Source organism: Drosophila sulfurigaster, chromosome 3 (genome assembly GCF_023558435.1).
Source record: "Drosophila sulfurigaster albostrigata strain 15112-1811.04 chromosome 3, ASM2355843v2, whole genome shotgun sequence".
In the NCBI taxonomy this organism is placed as follows: Eukaryota; Metazoa; Arthropoda; class Insecta; order Diptera; family Drosophilidae; genus Drosophila; species Drosophila sulfurigaster.
Genome location: NC_084883.1, coordinates 38,520,525 through 38,536,930, shown reverse-complemented (window position 1 = coordinate 38,536,930; position 16,406 = coordinate 38,520,525). Strand labels below are relative to the sequence as shown.

Here is a 16,406-nt window from a genome sequence, read left to right as displayed (position 1 = left end):
TAAATATTGGTATATTTTGAAATTCAAATTCGAAGAACAAAGCTTTTTAAATCATATTTGAAATATATTTAGTTTTAGTCAAATGGAAGAATATTATTTAAAATTCTTTAAAAAAAAATGTGTTATATAAGCATTTAATTTACCTAAAAATGGAGGTTAACAAGTAAATTTGGCATACATTTACCAAAACAAAAAGGAGTCTTTAAAGCAAGATTTGTTTATTGGGCACAGTAGTGTTTCTTCTGAAAATTTTATACAAAGGCAGCAGCTAAATGACAGCATTGAGTTTTGTTTGTTTTCGAGCGACAGCGAAAGATTTAACAAGAAGCAAACAGTTCAGCGACAGCGAAATACACTAATAATAATATGTTCATTATAGACATTATTAATTGAATGGTAATCAAAGCAGACATATCTTTCAAATAATAATAAATTTCATTAAATGAATTACCATTATTATATAAAGCTTGCGGACATAGAATAATGGTAGAGTACATGACAAGTCCTCTACATTCAATTAACAAATGTTGGCATGTTTATTTGATTTCAGCCTGGAGCCTTTTTGTGTTTATTTTGATTTGAAAGCGATACGCTGCAGTATTCGGTATACAGTACAAAGCATTCAACATTAGGCATTCAAGCAGCATGAGCGCGTGCGCAGACGCGTTGCCAAGCCGAAAGCTCTGCTCGATTTTGCGCAGTGTAGAGTTGAGAGCAGAGCGTAGCACGGTAGCCCAGTTTCTCTGTATGTGTTTGTGTGTGTATGTGCATGTGAGTGAACGATGACGTTAGTAAAAATAATGATAAATAATAAAAAATACAAATAAAAGCTGTACACAACAGCAACAGCAGCAACAACAGCAACAGCAGAAAAAGGCAGAAGCAAAATACACTAAATACGACAACTTCGTCATCGTCATCGTTGCTGTCTTCGGCTTCGGCTTCGGTTGCAGCTTCGGCTCGACTTCGGGTTTAGTGCGTGCGGCTTAACTGCAGCGAAGCAAAATGAAACTGGTCGGGTCGACAATGGGAGAGGCCAGGCAAGCAATGAGAGCAGGCAACGCCAACCTGATCCATATGCTGCCCTCCTTCCCGCCCCCCTCTTTCACCACTCTGTTTTTTAGGTTTGAGTACGGGTCTGTGTTTGGCTTTGGGTCTGCAGCTCCAACTGCGAAGCCAACTGCGTCGTCGACTGAGGCAGCGACTTCGACTGCCGGCACATTTGGATAAGAATTGCTTGTTCTCTGACCGTTCTGGTTTTTGTCATTGTGGTTGTGGCTGCTGCTGCTGCTGTTGTTGTTGTTGTTGTTGTTGTTGTTGTAGGGGCTGGTAGAGTGTGGCAACAGCTTCCTTCGAGTGTTGCACTTATTATTATGCGCTTCTTTTGCCTTTACTTTGCTTTGCTTCTGTTTGCTTCGCTGTTTGCTGCTTTCCCCATGTCGCCCTCTGCTCTGCTTTTGCTTCGGCTGCTGCCTTTTTTTTTGGTTTTTCTTTTTGTGCTGTTTTCCGTTTTCTAGAAAATCACAAAACACTTTTGCTGCGTCCTTTAAGGTCATTAAAAGTTCATTTGCTTTTCGTGCTTCTGCTTTTGTTTTTGTTGTTGCTGTTGTTGTTGCAGCTTTCTGATCTTTTTATACCCTGCATGTGAACAGGTTTTTTAAAGGGTTATATTAACTACGGCAAGGCAAAAATATATATTTAATGGTTGCATTTAATGGGTGTTAAATTGCAGTCGTAATTTAATTTAATAAAATACTTTTTTATGAATACTTAAAGTATTTATAACCAGGACTGAAGCAATAATAATTCCTATTAACTGAATTATATAGTAAAAGTTAATTCAAAATTTTGTTGTTTACCATAAATTGCAGACTAGTTTTAAATTATATTTATGAGCCATTTCTAAAACAGGTATTTAATTTAAGAGCTAGAATTAATAATGTATAGAAAGATCTTACCAGTCTTACCTGATCCTAATAAAATTAAATCTTGTGGATCTATGAAATTACACCATTTGGATGGCAAAATTTCAAGACAAGTTTTAAAAGAACATTGTTCATTTTTTAGAATGGAAAGGACCCTTAGAATCCTTTATAGAGTAGTTTATGAGCACTTCCTTAAAACGAAATTGAATCACGAATCAAAAATTTTAAAACAAAAGCTACGTTTTGTATATCTAAAATACTTTGGACTAATTAAAAGACATGAGTATTTTGGTATTATTTCAAGAGGCGATCTTAACTCTTCTACTTAAAACATAAGTTACTACATTTTATAAAAAAAAACATTATTCACAAAATTTTACGTCATTTGTTAAACTTGTTTCATAAATCTTTTTAAAAATGCACTTGAAATCTCAATGAAATATTTCCTTTTTTTATCAGTGCTAATAAATATAAACAATAAATACGGAATACCAGTTAATTAACTTCCGAATATTCCGGTTGGATTAAGATCTCAAAACAATAATTTATAATATTGATTGTGGCAATTGTAATGTTCAAATTATTCGCTCAGGCGAATGAACGAATTCTTAACGAACGTATTAAGCATTAACTTAAGAACTGAGTCACATTTTATTGGCTTGCATCATTCAAGTTCAGAGTGAGAGGTCGCCAAATAAGCATCTTAAAAATGTCATAACGCGTCGCGTATTTAAAAGTGACAATGCCGACACTTTAGGAGACAACTCACCCCACTTCCCACAATCCCCCGCTAACCACATTCCACCCCCCTCGCTCTCGTTCAGTATTTCTTTCGCTGACTCTGCGTGACACAAAAGGGTTGTGCTTTAATTAATTAATCAAATCGGCCAAGGAATTCTCCACAACGTGTGTTGAGTCACACACAGCAAGATAGATGTGTGTGTGAGTGTGGGTGCAAGTATGTGTGTGTAAGAGTGTGTGGCATTCTTGTGTCCACGCTCTTCGGGTCAATTTGGGAGTCAACGGTGTCACACATAATATTCTCCGAATTTTTCATGAATATCAGCTCAATTAACTTTTGCTAACTGTAAATGTAAAACCCCAGGAAAGGGTCCGTTGCAGCTCCCCACCGAGCTTCCTCCTCCCCCTACGCCTCCTCTGCCCCTCCCCACGCACTTTCAGCGGAAATGATCGCGTATACGTTTGAGTGCATTTATAGAATTCATTCGCTGCTTGCGCCGCTTATGGAATCAAAACACAAACAGGAACTCCCTTAATATGCGGCCAGAGTCGATTAGAGAGGGCTTATGTTAGTTGTGTGTGATTAACAGAGAAATATGTATACTACATTTATATATATTTATGTATGCATACATATATTATTTATGTACACAGAGCGAAAAACATAAATCCACAAGAACTACGCTATGTGAGTATAAATCTAATTTGTACATTACCAACTTTTAATGCTTTTTTTTATATTATTGATTTAATATTATTTATATTATATTCAAGAAACAGATTATATTATACTAAGTACTAAATATTAATATTGATATTAATGTATAATATTATTTTTTTATATTCAAGAAACAGATAATATTATACCAAGTACTAAATACTGAAAATATATAAATTCTAAATATAAAATTGCCAATGATTTATGAAGTATTCAAAAAAATGCTTAATATATTATCATATACTTGAGTTTATATTATCATCCTTAATTATTTTGACTTATTTGGCAGTCAATAAATTCTTAAAATTTCTATTTTAATGCTACATTACCAGCACTATAACTAAAAAATACTGAAAATACTGAAATACTGAAATTTATATATTTTTTAATTTAAATCATTTAAATCAGCTTTGCTACTTTGTTTCTTGCTATTTTCTTTTTAGTTATTTATTTTTATTTATTTAGTATTTTCAAGCTTATAATAAACATTTTCTTAAGTTTGAATTTTGCTGCTTATTTTATTTAGTTTTTAATAAATTGTTCAAATTTTATGAGTTTGAGTTTGAGTTTAGTTTGTCAATTTTATTTTTAATTATTTACTTTTTAATAATTTATAAATTTATAGTTCTCATATTTAGCTTATCGTTTTGTTCTCTGTGTAAAAACATTTATATATGTCACGATATAAATATGTTTGTATGCTTTGTCTACTCGCATAGATCCATCATGCACAATCAATGCAAATGGGAATGTAAATGTTCAAATTGTAAAATCGACTTGTTGTTGTTGTTTTTGTTGTTGTTGCTGCGCAGATGCTCACGGAATATCAAATTACTCGGCTTTGGTTTTGGTTTTGGTTTCGATTCAAGTCGAGTCGAGCTAAGTTGAGTTGAATTGAGTTGAATCGAATCGAAGTGAGACGAGTCGAGTGTGTGGGATACTCGTAATGTGCCGCTTGGATTTATGTTTATCCAAATAAACCGCGGCATTTTTTAAAGCAAATAGTTGCGATTGTGATTGCGATTGCCATTATTATCGTAGTTGTTTTTGTTGTTGCAGCTGTGCTGTGCTGTGGTGTGGTGTGCTCTGCTGTGGGGTGCTAATAAATAAATCGCATTTACAGCGCAGACAAGTACATCACGTATACGCAAGGTAGAGTTAGTTTAGCTCGTAACCAACTAACTAACTACATACAGCGAACTGCCCGTGAGGTCGACACACACACCAAAATAATTCTAGTCATAGGCCCTACTAGTCAGTCAACTATAGTAGCTATATATGCGTCCATCCGCAAGTTGTGCTTATTCAAAAAGCACTTGCGGCTTTGCCTTTTTCTGTATGCGTAACGCAATCTATTCATAAAATGAAATTAAATAAAATACAACAACAACAAAATGCAGAACAAAAAAATAAACGAAAAAACAACAACAAGCAAGCAGCAAAAACAAAAGAGAAATAAATATTTTCATTTGTAAGACCGGAAGAGCACTTCCTCTCTGTGGCTCTGCCATCAATCCATGCCGCTGTCGCAGTCACAGTCGCTTTCGCAGTCGCAGATAGACGACAGCCCCATGCTCATGCTGTCCTGCTTGTTGTTGATTTCACAGCCCTTCGGTATTGACTGGCGACGATCGCACTAGCCACGCACTACCTACAACGTAGACAGCTATGGGCTGGCGTGTGTTTGGTGACTGCAAACGGTCCATAAACAAATGAAAAATATCGCAATTTAAGCAATCAAAGGAAATGACCAAGAAATACATATACAAAATAATTCATTTTGATTTCCAGCAATAAAAGCTAAAGCATTTAATTTTATAGTTTTCTAATATTAATTTTTTTTTAACTTTGTATTTATTAAATGTCAACAATAACTTAACTAATTGTCAATATACTAAATATTTTACTGTTTTTTACTTTCTTACAAAACAGCGTTAAAAATACTTCAAAAATTATATATGACGATCATTTAAGGAATTAGTATGTAGCTTTTGAATTAATAAACACAATTTTAGAAAGGTTTTAAAGAATACGATTTAAATTTGAGGAACATAGTAAAAATACGTGTGAATGAAGTATTATTTCATTATTTTTAATATTCAATGATTGAAAAAATTAACTTATTAACTAAATACATTTTAAAAACGTAAATTTTTGAGGTATTTTTTTGGAAATAATTCTTCTTTTAGAAATTTGTTTATAATTTATATATATAATATATATATATATATTTTATATATAATAATAATAATAATAATAATAATAATAATAATAATAATAATAATAATAATAATAATAATAATAATAATAATAATAATAATAATAATAATAATAATAATGATGACTTGTCATGAACTAGATCTGCTCACCAATGCACTAGTGAAAACACTAGTCGCTTTTTAGTGTCTCTTGCTGTTGGGTGTTTGCTTCTAAAACGCACACAAGCACACATACTTGCCTAATCACACACACATGCACACACACACACACACACACACACATGCAGACACACACACACACTCATATAGTCGCTTGTATGCTAAATGGCTGCCCTATGCTCGCTTGGCCCGTGCTTGGCTCGTCCACTAGACCAACAACAACAACACTCCAAGTGCAGCATTGCCAGCTGCTCTCCACTCACACACATTCAAATACATATTTGTGTAAGTGTGTGTGTGTGTGTGTGTTTGTGTGTGAGTCTACTTACTAAACATGTTTAGTTTTGTTATCGGGCGAGGAAACGCCTCCATCCGCAGCCACTCATTGAGAATGCAATGCGATATGTGTGATTTTTATTGAAGCATAGCCAGATATCACAAACAGATTTATGCCGGATGAATACATATAAGAATACATATAAGAAGAAAGAAGAATATGTATGTATGTATAGAAAACCTATAAAACAAAATTTACTTTAATTATACATTTTTATATCTACATCCTGGATTTTTTCGAAACGCCAAAATCTAGAAAATTTGAAAATTAACTGCAATTTTTTAAATATATTATTTCAAACTCCATAAATAGTCTAAAACTACCTTATCATTGACATGTACCTTATCATTTTGCAATATTTATAATTTCCCTCTATATAAACACCCAAATTGATGCATGATAGCCATGACATTAGGAAGAATTCTTTCCCAGTTAAACTCCCCTGAATCCTCTTCATTAAAATCAGTTTACGTTTGTTGTGATCGTATTAAGTTGGCCCTATATCATGGCAAACTATTTAAAGATTCGAATTGTGTGTAAAACTGTTCACAATATTTAAACACATCTCAGCCAAAACATTATTGAAATGCGAAATTTTCCGCAAATAAAAGAGGAGTGGGGTGGAGGGAAAGTGCGGAGGAAGAGGTTTGGGAAAAGAACGCCCATCAGCAAATATTTCGAATAACATTTAGCGCAAAACTGGCGCCAGCAATTGGCCCGAGAAGCTCAGTGGCTACCTGAAATGCTCATTAAATTGAAGCGTGAAAATTGTTTGTGAATTGGGAAAAAAACATTGAAGAATCCACTCGTACACTCAAAAATTGGAAAATGACAGACGAACCAAAGAGAGAGAGTGAGAGAGAAAGAGGCAAAGTACAAAACGAGCATTTTTAGAAAGTAAAAATAGAGCGAGGGAGAAGGAGAATGAGAGAGCAAGAGAGCAAGAGAGTGAGGGAAATGGATCAGCTCTGATCTGATCTGAGGCGAACCGTGGCTGTCGGTGGATATACTTTATTTACGTCATGGGTATTTATAGTTTTTGAACTCAAACAGGTGTAAACCGTAAAGCCAAAAACATTGTTTAAATCATTTAATTGTAAACTTTTGCCTCCTCTCATTTCGTGTGTGTTTTTTTTCGCAAGATCAGCACGCTCCCCATCTTCATATCTCTCTTCTCTCTGCTCACTCTGATAGTGCAATCAGACAACAAACTATAGCTAAAAGCATGTACTCAAGGTTGAAGGCGTGCGCTTCCAGGAACTGCCCCTCATTGAAGTTCATAAAATTTTTTGGCACGCGGCCCCTTTTTTTTATTTAGCTGTTGTTGTTGTTGTTGTTGGCCCCATTGTTAGAGCCCATTGTTGGTGTTGATATGCCCAGATATTGCCAGAAGAACGAACGAACAAACGAATGTACACAACACCAAGTTGAGACTGTGCTGCGCATGCGCCGGACAACTCACCTTCTTCTGATGCTGATGCTGCTTAATTTGAATTATTTGGCCGTAAATAACGCATAATAGGATCAGAGAGAGAGAGGGAGAGAGAGAGGGAGCCAGGCAGGGAGATTTAGGGATAGCGCAGCATCGCTTGTCTGTAAAAATGAGATTTTTATTTTGAATTTGAATTGCGGCAGCAGAGCAAGAGATCCAGCGATCTCTCCAGCGACAGAGACAGAAAGAAAACATCGCAGACAGAGGTTTAAATATGTATTATCATAAAAACCTGGCTGAAAGGAGCAAGACAATATTTCAATGCAAGTATCCCCAGCTCTTTTTTATGTAATTGAGCACCAACAAAAAAGTAATAACATGAGATAAACTTACTTACTTACACAGAAGATTAAATACTCAGGAAATCGTATTTCAATCACCAACTTTTTTAGGGAGAGCAACCAGAAAAAAAGACTGCTTTTGTTAGTAAAAATTTTAAAATTTAGTTTGTATGCATCAAATTTTAAAATTAAGGTATTAAATTTAAGCAGACCAATTTTTAGAGTGAAAATAGCTTGAACTTTAAAATATAAAAGTGTATACAAAATTATATTTGGTTTAACGATATACCATTTTATTCAAAATAAACTATAAAGTATTAAATATACTAAGACACCAACGATTTTTTTGTGCAATATACAATTAATTCTTAAATACCATCAAAATGTTCAGGAATAACTAACTTTATTGTATGAATTAAGTTATGTACAATATAAAGCAATTAATGTAAGAATTGAATTAAATAATAATAATATATTGTACTTCAATTCATATATTCCATGTACAATGCTTTAATGTATTGAACCTTTGTACCTCAGTGAAGACAAAAGACAAAAAGGCGATCGACGATCGACGATGCGATGCGATGCGTCGATTCCACAACGATCGAGAAACTTGTTTAGCACGCGTTACAGCGGCTGCCTGTATTGCTTTTCAAATTATTTGCCTTCGGTCACTCTCCGCACTATCTACGCCCTGCCCCGCCCCGCCCCCCTCTCAGACCTTTCTCTGTCCATGTCGCCAGTTACTGTCCCTTGTCCTGATGCTGTCGATGCTTCAGCTTGTGCCAAGATCCGCCCAACGTACTCTGTACTCGATACTCGTATTTGTATTTGTTTATGCCACATGTAAAAAGTCGGCAAGCAGCAAAAATCTTCTCGTTTTACTCCGTAATCCGTTCAGCTAAACGTTGATCACACACACAACCGATGGCCACTTCCCTCAGCACAGTGGGTACAAAAGAAGGATTTCTGTTACATATCTTATGATCCTTTATTTTATGATACACAAATTGTATCCGGCTTGAGTAGGTGTGTCTCCCAATTCTTCAGAATGCTATACGCTTCCATTGATACGCTTCCATTGGGAATAAAGTCTATCAAAATAAATTCAGCTTCAACATACACGAAATAAATTCTAAGAAGAGCTCACTGAATGACGTAAAGAAAATAGCAAGAGGTTATTCCTGTTATGATGTTGTGTATGTTTTTTAAGAGTATTTTTTGTATATAATTCATTTGATTTATTGAATTTGAAACATCTTTATTTTTACCACAATAAATTTGTTGACATAAAATAAGTTCTAAAACAATACACTTCAAAAACAAAAACCATACTAAATTTAACTGAAATGTATTTTTTATAACAGCTTTATTGTTAAAATTAACATTTAAACTAGTTCTGTGAAAAGAAAAAGAAAATAGTTAAATTATAAAATTATATCAAATAAATTTATCAAACTGGAGGAGTTAAAGAATGAAATTAGGAATCAAACTCGGTTAATTTGATAAAAATTTAAACTAGTTATTCGAAAAAAAAAACATAATAAAAATGTTAGTTAATCGAAATTCTTTATATTTGCGCATTTTTATAATTAAGTGAAACCAGCTCTCTGAATTGTCCCACTGTGCTTGGTCCGCGATCTTCCCATCTTCCCGCTGCCCCGTGTTGTGCCCTCATCTGGTCCGTCCGGCGACTGTTCGCTGCGTGGGCTCATTCTGGAATTTCTACACTCATTCTTGATTGTTTCGTTTAGTTATGTTTAACGCTCTGGGCCATATGTGTTGCATTCCAGCTGAATTGGTTTTGCTTCAACAAAACGGGAAAAAATCAAGCCGAACCGAACTACAAAAACGAAAAAAAAACAACAACGAAAAATCTCTGACAAACTCAGAGAGAGTCTGCGCATCTGACCAAGCTGGGCCAAGCCCGAGCTGAAGGTAATAAATTTGAATTTCAATAAATTATTTTGTTGCTACAAGACAGGCGGTTAGGAATCCTCTTCACTTCGATCGCGATCAGTGATCAACTCAATGGATACCGATTGTTAAATCAATAAAATAAAATAAGAATAAAACAAAGAAAATAAAATATTTACTAATTTTTAGTGGCTACATCAAATTCAGAAATATATTTAAACCAAGTTTTATTTTATATATTTTAGTTTGTCACACTTTCATTATTTAAAGCATTACAGGGTATCTCTTAGTCACCTTTCACTGGAGCACTCTTACTTGTTCTTCTCGTTTCTGTATGTTTTTTTTATACTTATTTATTTTTTATATTCATTTTTTTTTCATTCTGTTGTTGTTTGTCTGAGTCGCTGGAATTTCATTCAAAATTTTTTACTTGACCAATTTCTTTTTTTGGCATTGTCGTCTCTTTTTATGGCCAGGGTCCATTGTTGACCACGTCTGTCAGCCGTAGTTTGTAGTTTTTGTTTTTTTTTTTAGTTTGTTTTTTGATTTTTTTTTTTGTACTTGATGAAGCGATCAGGCCTTGACATTGAAGGGAGACTGATTTTAGGGGAGACTGTTTGTATATTTAAGGCACAGCATTTTGGCAAGATCATGATCATTATGCGAGACTATAGTCTAGCCATCTGAGGGATCTCATCAGCATAGGTAATCACCGAATGAAAAAAAAAATGTATATATATTTCCAACTTGACACAGCTTGACATCTGTTGGGGCACATTTGCCAAACACCTGAGGAGAGCAATAATGATAATGATGCTTGCGATGATGATGCGCATGATAATGATGATGATGATGATCAGTTGGCATAATCCGGCCCAACATTAATTCATGGAGATTCCGTCAAAAGAAATTTAGAGCCCTCGGCCAGCCTCCAGCTCGCAACCAGTTATGGCCAACAAAGTTTTTACTAGTCAACTCCGAAGAAGAGGTACCTCAGAAGAAAAAAAATAGAGAGAGAGAAAAATAAAAATTAAATCAACTGACAAAGCTAACAAACAACCTTCGTCATTAGCCTTAGCCAAACTATGGCATGTCAACGAAAATTAGCATTTTTTTTTTTTTTGGTACCGAGGCAACTTTAGCTTTGGCATTAGCTTTGCTCTCTGGGGCTTTTGGGTATTTGGGTTTTGGGCTGCGACACTACGAGAGACCCGAGCATAGTTATAGCGGGATGCGATGTGTTCGAGTTGGATTTGTGTTAAGTTGGCTCGAGCCAAAAAGCCAAGAGCAGCAACCACGTTTTCAGTTGCTCGCAAACTGTGCGTAGGTAAGAATGGAGCATGGAGAACGTCACAAACACACACACACACGCACACACACAAACGCACGCATACATACATACTCACTCGGTATCCACACAAACGGCCTACGCATATTTTGCAATTTCGTTTGTGACGCCCACGCATTTGAATTAGCTTAGAAATAAGCAACAACAGTCAGAAAAACAAGAACCTCGTCAACCTACAAACACTCATACTCATACTCAAACTCACATTATAGTCGACGAGTATTCACATTAGTTGCTATACTCTCGTATACTCACATTCTGCGAGTGGTTTCCAATGTTTTTTCTCTGTTTTGTTGTTTTTTTGTTGCTTTTCTGTGTGTGCTTTAGTTACTTGTCAGAGCTTGAGAGCTGTACTCAATTTCGGGCCAGACTGTCTGCAAAATTTCAAAGCGAGACTAATTACTATCTAAAGAATAATACAATTAAGAATATTCTTAAAAAAAAATAGAGGCAGATTTTAAATAATGTAAATCTGGTAAAGAAGAAGAAATGTACTTACAAAATTATTGGAAGATTTGAAATAATGAAAATCTGGTAAAGAAAACGAAGAATACTTTAAAGAAAAATATAATAATATACTATAACATTTTTACTTTAAAATAAAATATTACAAACATTTTTTTAATTAATTAGAGTAAAATCTATATGTATTTTTGAAAACAAATTACTAATACTTATTAATCAATTAAATTTAAAAGTTTGCAATATTTATAAAATTCATTTATTGCCTTTGACATAGCAAATTAAGTTCTTATTAAAATTTGTATATTTCAATTATTTTCTTGAAATTCTAAAGATGAACAACAAATAAATTTGTTCACCAGATGAGGTTGAGCTCCAATAAAATCCATATACTTTTATATCTTTACACATTGTTAGTCGTCTACGCCAGTGACTGTTGTCCAGTAATGTTATTAAATGGTTTACGTAGCTAAGTTTTTTTTGTTGTATATATTTATTTTAGTTGAGAATACTTAAAAATAATACCAAACCAAATCATTTTAGGTCTCTAATGCTTAATAATACTACTAGAAAACAGGTCATTTAATATTTCTTTTCAATTCTAGTATTTTTCCTTCGAAAGTATACAATTAATAGCTTCTCTGTGCTGTTTAATATGATATATAATTAAAAATTCTATATTATTACATGTCAACTTTGAGTATGAATAAAAAAGTGAGCTTACACTCAATGTTTTCTTTTTTTTAATTGTGTAAAACACCATAATTTGCATAAGTTATAGTATTTCTCTGTTTAAATGATAGAGCGTTGGATATGAAACTTTGGTTACGAGCTGAGCTTTCCAAAAATGATCGTAGGCAAATACAAATGCAATTTATGGCATCTGCCACACCTCCAGTCTTCAGTGTTCAGTCGTCAGTCTGCAGTCCCCAAAAGCCAGATGCAGTAAGCGGTAAATGTGGTTCACAGCCGTCTAATGCGAGTAAAAGCGCTGCCAAAATTCAGTTTAATCACCTCAAGACACGGCCCATATGGCCGCATAACAAGCGAAGCCACCAACACACAGCAACGCAGCGACTTCAAACGCAGCCCACGCCAATTGGCATATGTACACACATACATAAGCATAAATGTGCATATGTGGAGCGTGTTGTGTGTGTGTGAGTGGTGAGATGAATGGCGAGTGGTGAATGGTGAGCAAAGAGAGAGAGACACACAAAGAAAGAGAGCGGGGTCGTCTTTACAACAGTGGTGGTGGCTGGTGGGCGGGCGGTCTGCAGGGCGATTCGAGTGATCGAGTGATGCGTTGTCGGCTGCAGATTTAATTACCCAGCAGAGCGACAGCAGCAGCCAGCATACATATATTTTCACCCGCTTGGCAACAGCTGCAGCAGTGAAATTAATAGCTAGATTTTAGCCATAGCTACACACACATACACACACAATGTGTGTGTTTCGCTTGAGTTTCGGCTTGGGCGTCGCGTCGCTGTCAACGGTAAGAGGAACGCCAACGCCGACGCCAACGTTGAATAAAAATTTCATTCACAAAAATTCAGAAAACGAAGCAGCAAAGCCAAAAAGGCAATGGACACAAGTCACGCATGCGCGGCACGAACTGCGACAAAGTGAAGAAGGGGAAAAATTACACCCAAAGTATGTGCGAGTACACACACACTCGCACTCACACACACATGGATAGGCTTGCAGCGCCTGTAAGCCGGATGTATTAAATTCCAATTATGACTACAAGATATTTGCTTGGCTGTTTTTTTTTTTTTTATTACGACTCCGTATTATGCATACACTCTTTTTATGCGTTAGTCTACAAATTATTTTCAACTTCAAGGTGCCGAGATGGTCGAGCTCAATTAACCAACGGCCTCAATCAGTTGGCGTCGCAAACGATGACGTATCGCATTAAACTCGGTGAGGGAGACCAGATTAAGCTCCTCGCCAGCGTCCAGACGATGATCGTACAGCTCTTCGCCGTAAATGTTGTGCCAGTCTGTAAATACACCACACCACACCACACTTAGCAAGGGCTGCAACCTTCGATTGGTGTATGTCGCAAACTCACCTCGACTAAAGTTGTGCGCATGGAAACGAACCCAGAGCGTGTAGCGATAGAAATCAGTGCGCAGACTGTAGCCCATGATTTTGATGTTGCGCAGCTTTGGCTTATCGCTGTTGGGATGCTTGGTGGGCAGCATGCCTGGCCGTGGATATTGACTCAGGGCCACATGCTCCTCGGCTGCAAGGGAAATCAGTTTAATATTATTAAAATTACACAGAAAAATCTGATAAAATCTGTTTACATAAGCAAATTATTGAACTGGCAGGGTCAATTGGCACTGCTACAATACTATGCAATTGAATGATTACTATATCATTCATTAGATTAGTTATTATAATTCTTCGGGGAAGGTCTCTAACTATCTAATGATGATGCCTTCTGAACTAAAGTGAGCATTCTTAACATACATAGAGAATCAATTTCTTATTCTCATGGTCTCTAATAGTCGAAACAGTCTTTTTTAGACCCTTCCATATTAAAAATCACAAAAACAAAGGCTCAGTCTGGAGCCTAGTTCCTTGTTAAATTTATATATGTTAACAGGAACACGAAGATCACACTCATTTTCTTGTCAAGAAATAGATTACAGGATCCTAACATTTAGGAGCTCCCTTTGCTCACTTGCTTAATAAAGAAATATATGGAAAGCTATCAATTTATTTACAAGGTATCTAAGAGTCTAAACTTTCAGTGGTTTAAAGAGATAGTAAGGCACTCACTCACCCAATCCCAAGCCCTGCAGCTGTGGATATAAGCTCTTGCCTTCGCCACAGGTGAGCTGCTCCCTAGCCACGCTGCTGCTGTTGCAGCTGGGCAGTGGTGGTAAGTGAGCCAAGTCCACCAGTGTGGGAAATACATCGAGCAGCTCCGTGATGCTGTGCAGCCGCCTGGGTTGCGTTAACGGGAACTCAGGACTGCGCATCATCAGAGGCACACGCAAAGCCACCTCAAAGTTGCTGTACTTGGCCCACTCGGCGTGCTCGCCCAGCGACCAGCCATGATCACCCAGCACCACAACGACAGTGCGTTCCAGATCCAGACGCGCCAGCAACTTGCCAAAGAGATCATCCACATAGGCCACAGAAGCGTAATAGGCCTGACGTATTTGCGCCGCCTGCAGCTCCGAAATGGGACCATAGGGAAACGAGATGTTGGCGTGCTTGAAGTCATCACGAGAGCGTACATCGGTATACGGATTCCAGGCAACATCCGGCATTTCTGGTGGCTTCACAGTGTCCGTGGTGTAATTGTAAAACTGCTGCAGCGGAAAGTGGCCGAGGAACTGGCGAGGAAAGCGGAAATTAATGTGCGGCTTGTGAAAACCCAAGGCGAGGAAATAAGGCTGACGTTGCCGTTTGCGGGACTCGATGAAACGCAGTGCCTCCGTGACGGATTCAATGTCGGGCAGCGTCTTGTAGGGCTGTGTTTGCAAGTGCACCGGACAGATGAGATAATTCTTGCGCAGGACGCCACCATTACGATCCGGACAAACGGGCGAGTTCATGAACTGTTCGGTGCGGGGTCTAAACGCGGGTGCAGACCAACTCAAGGGATAGTCATCGGTGTTGTTCGAGGAGAGTCCTGGATGAAAGACCTTGCCACAGCTATAGGTGTAGTAGCCATGCTCCTTAAAGTACTGCGGTAAGGTCGTGAAGTTCCCCACGAAGTTGCGCCAATAGCTATAGAAATCGTAGAGATGCAATGTGTCGGGTCTGCGTCCGGTTAACAAGGAATTGCGACTAGGAGCGCACAGTGCCTGCTGCTGAGAAGAAAGGGTGTGAATCAGTAGAGGAAAGTGTGGTAAGGCAGAAGGAGGAGGGGTTTTTCACCTGACTGTAAGCGCGTGTAAAGATGCTGCTGCCCTGGGCAAATGCATCCAGATTTGGCGTGCGCGCCAAGACATCGCCATACGCACCCAGAGAGGGCCGCAGGTCATCGAAGATCACCATCACCACATTGTATCGACTGGAAGCGGAAGCGTTTGCCCAACAGCCAGTGGAGAAGCAGAGGAGCAACAGAGCAGCTAACTTGGACATGTCTACACGAGCGACTTTTGCGACTGCAGTCGACTGTAGATGTTGCCTCCGAGGCGGATGCGATTGTGAATGCCGGCGATATTTGTAGTTTCATCTCGTGTGGCATAAAGGGTATATGGGTTCAGGGTAAGTTGATGTAACAAGCAAGCTTAGAGTGTAAAGCGAAACCAACTAATGTGAGCTATATGATTACCCAGGCAACGCAACTCGCATTTATTTTTAATAAAAATATATTTAATTTTTTTTAAATTTAAAATGATAAAGTTCCTCTCAGTAATTGAAAATTTCTTTAAGTGGTTTCTAACTAATTTTATTAATTTTTAATATTCCAGTCTTATAGCAGAATCAGATAATATAATGTGGTGTGAAAGTGTCAGCATCTTAAATCTGCAGACTATGCATTGATAAGATTGATAGGACAGTTTCAAGTATCATATGAAAGGTCTTTAAAGATACTTTTTAATTCATTAGCTCAAATTGTGCAGGCCCTGTTCATTTACAGGGTATCCTTAGATCGTTCTTTTGCGCTTGTTTACATTCCACAAAGAGCGAAATTCACATGAATGCGCAAAAAGACAGCCAAACAAGCGGCGGCGTAATTTAAAACCGCCCCCATTATATTTCAATAAAGATTGAACGGAAGCGGGCCTCCGACCACAGCAACGGCAACAGCAACAGCAAACGGCAACGGCATAAA

The 16,406-nt window shown here is 37.0% G+C and overlaps 1 protein-coding gene across 2 annotated transcripts; it reads right to left on the bottom strand.

The window, feature by feature from the left end:
- Nucleotides 1–12,392: 12,392 nt before the first annotated feature.
- On the bottom strand, nucleotides 12,393–15,917 carry LOC133842820 (iduronate 2-sulfatase). 2 transcript variants are annotated; one of them, XM_062276073.1, is made up of 4 exons: nucleotides 15,503–15,884; nucleotides 14,397–15,432; nucleotides 13,677–13,850; nucleotides 12,393–13,604 (listed from the first exon to the last, which is right to left on the bottom strand). In XM_062276073.1, exons 1-4 carry the CDS (start codon nucleotides 15,707–15,709, stop codon nucleotides 13,468–13,470), a joined length of 1,554 nt encoding a protein of 517 aa, XP_062132057.1. In that variant the 5' UTR covers nucleotides 15,710–15,884; the 3' UTR covers nucleotides 12,393–13,467. The 2 variants fall into 2 exon arrangements, 1 of the variants encoding a protein (XP_062132057.1); XR_009894440.1 differs by having other exon boundaries at nucleotides 13,464–13,604; nucleotides 14,393–15,432; nucleotides 15,503–15,917.
- Nucleotides 15,918–16,406: the final 489 nt, after the last annotated feature.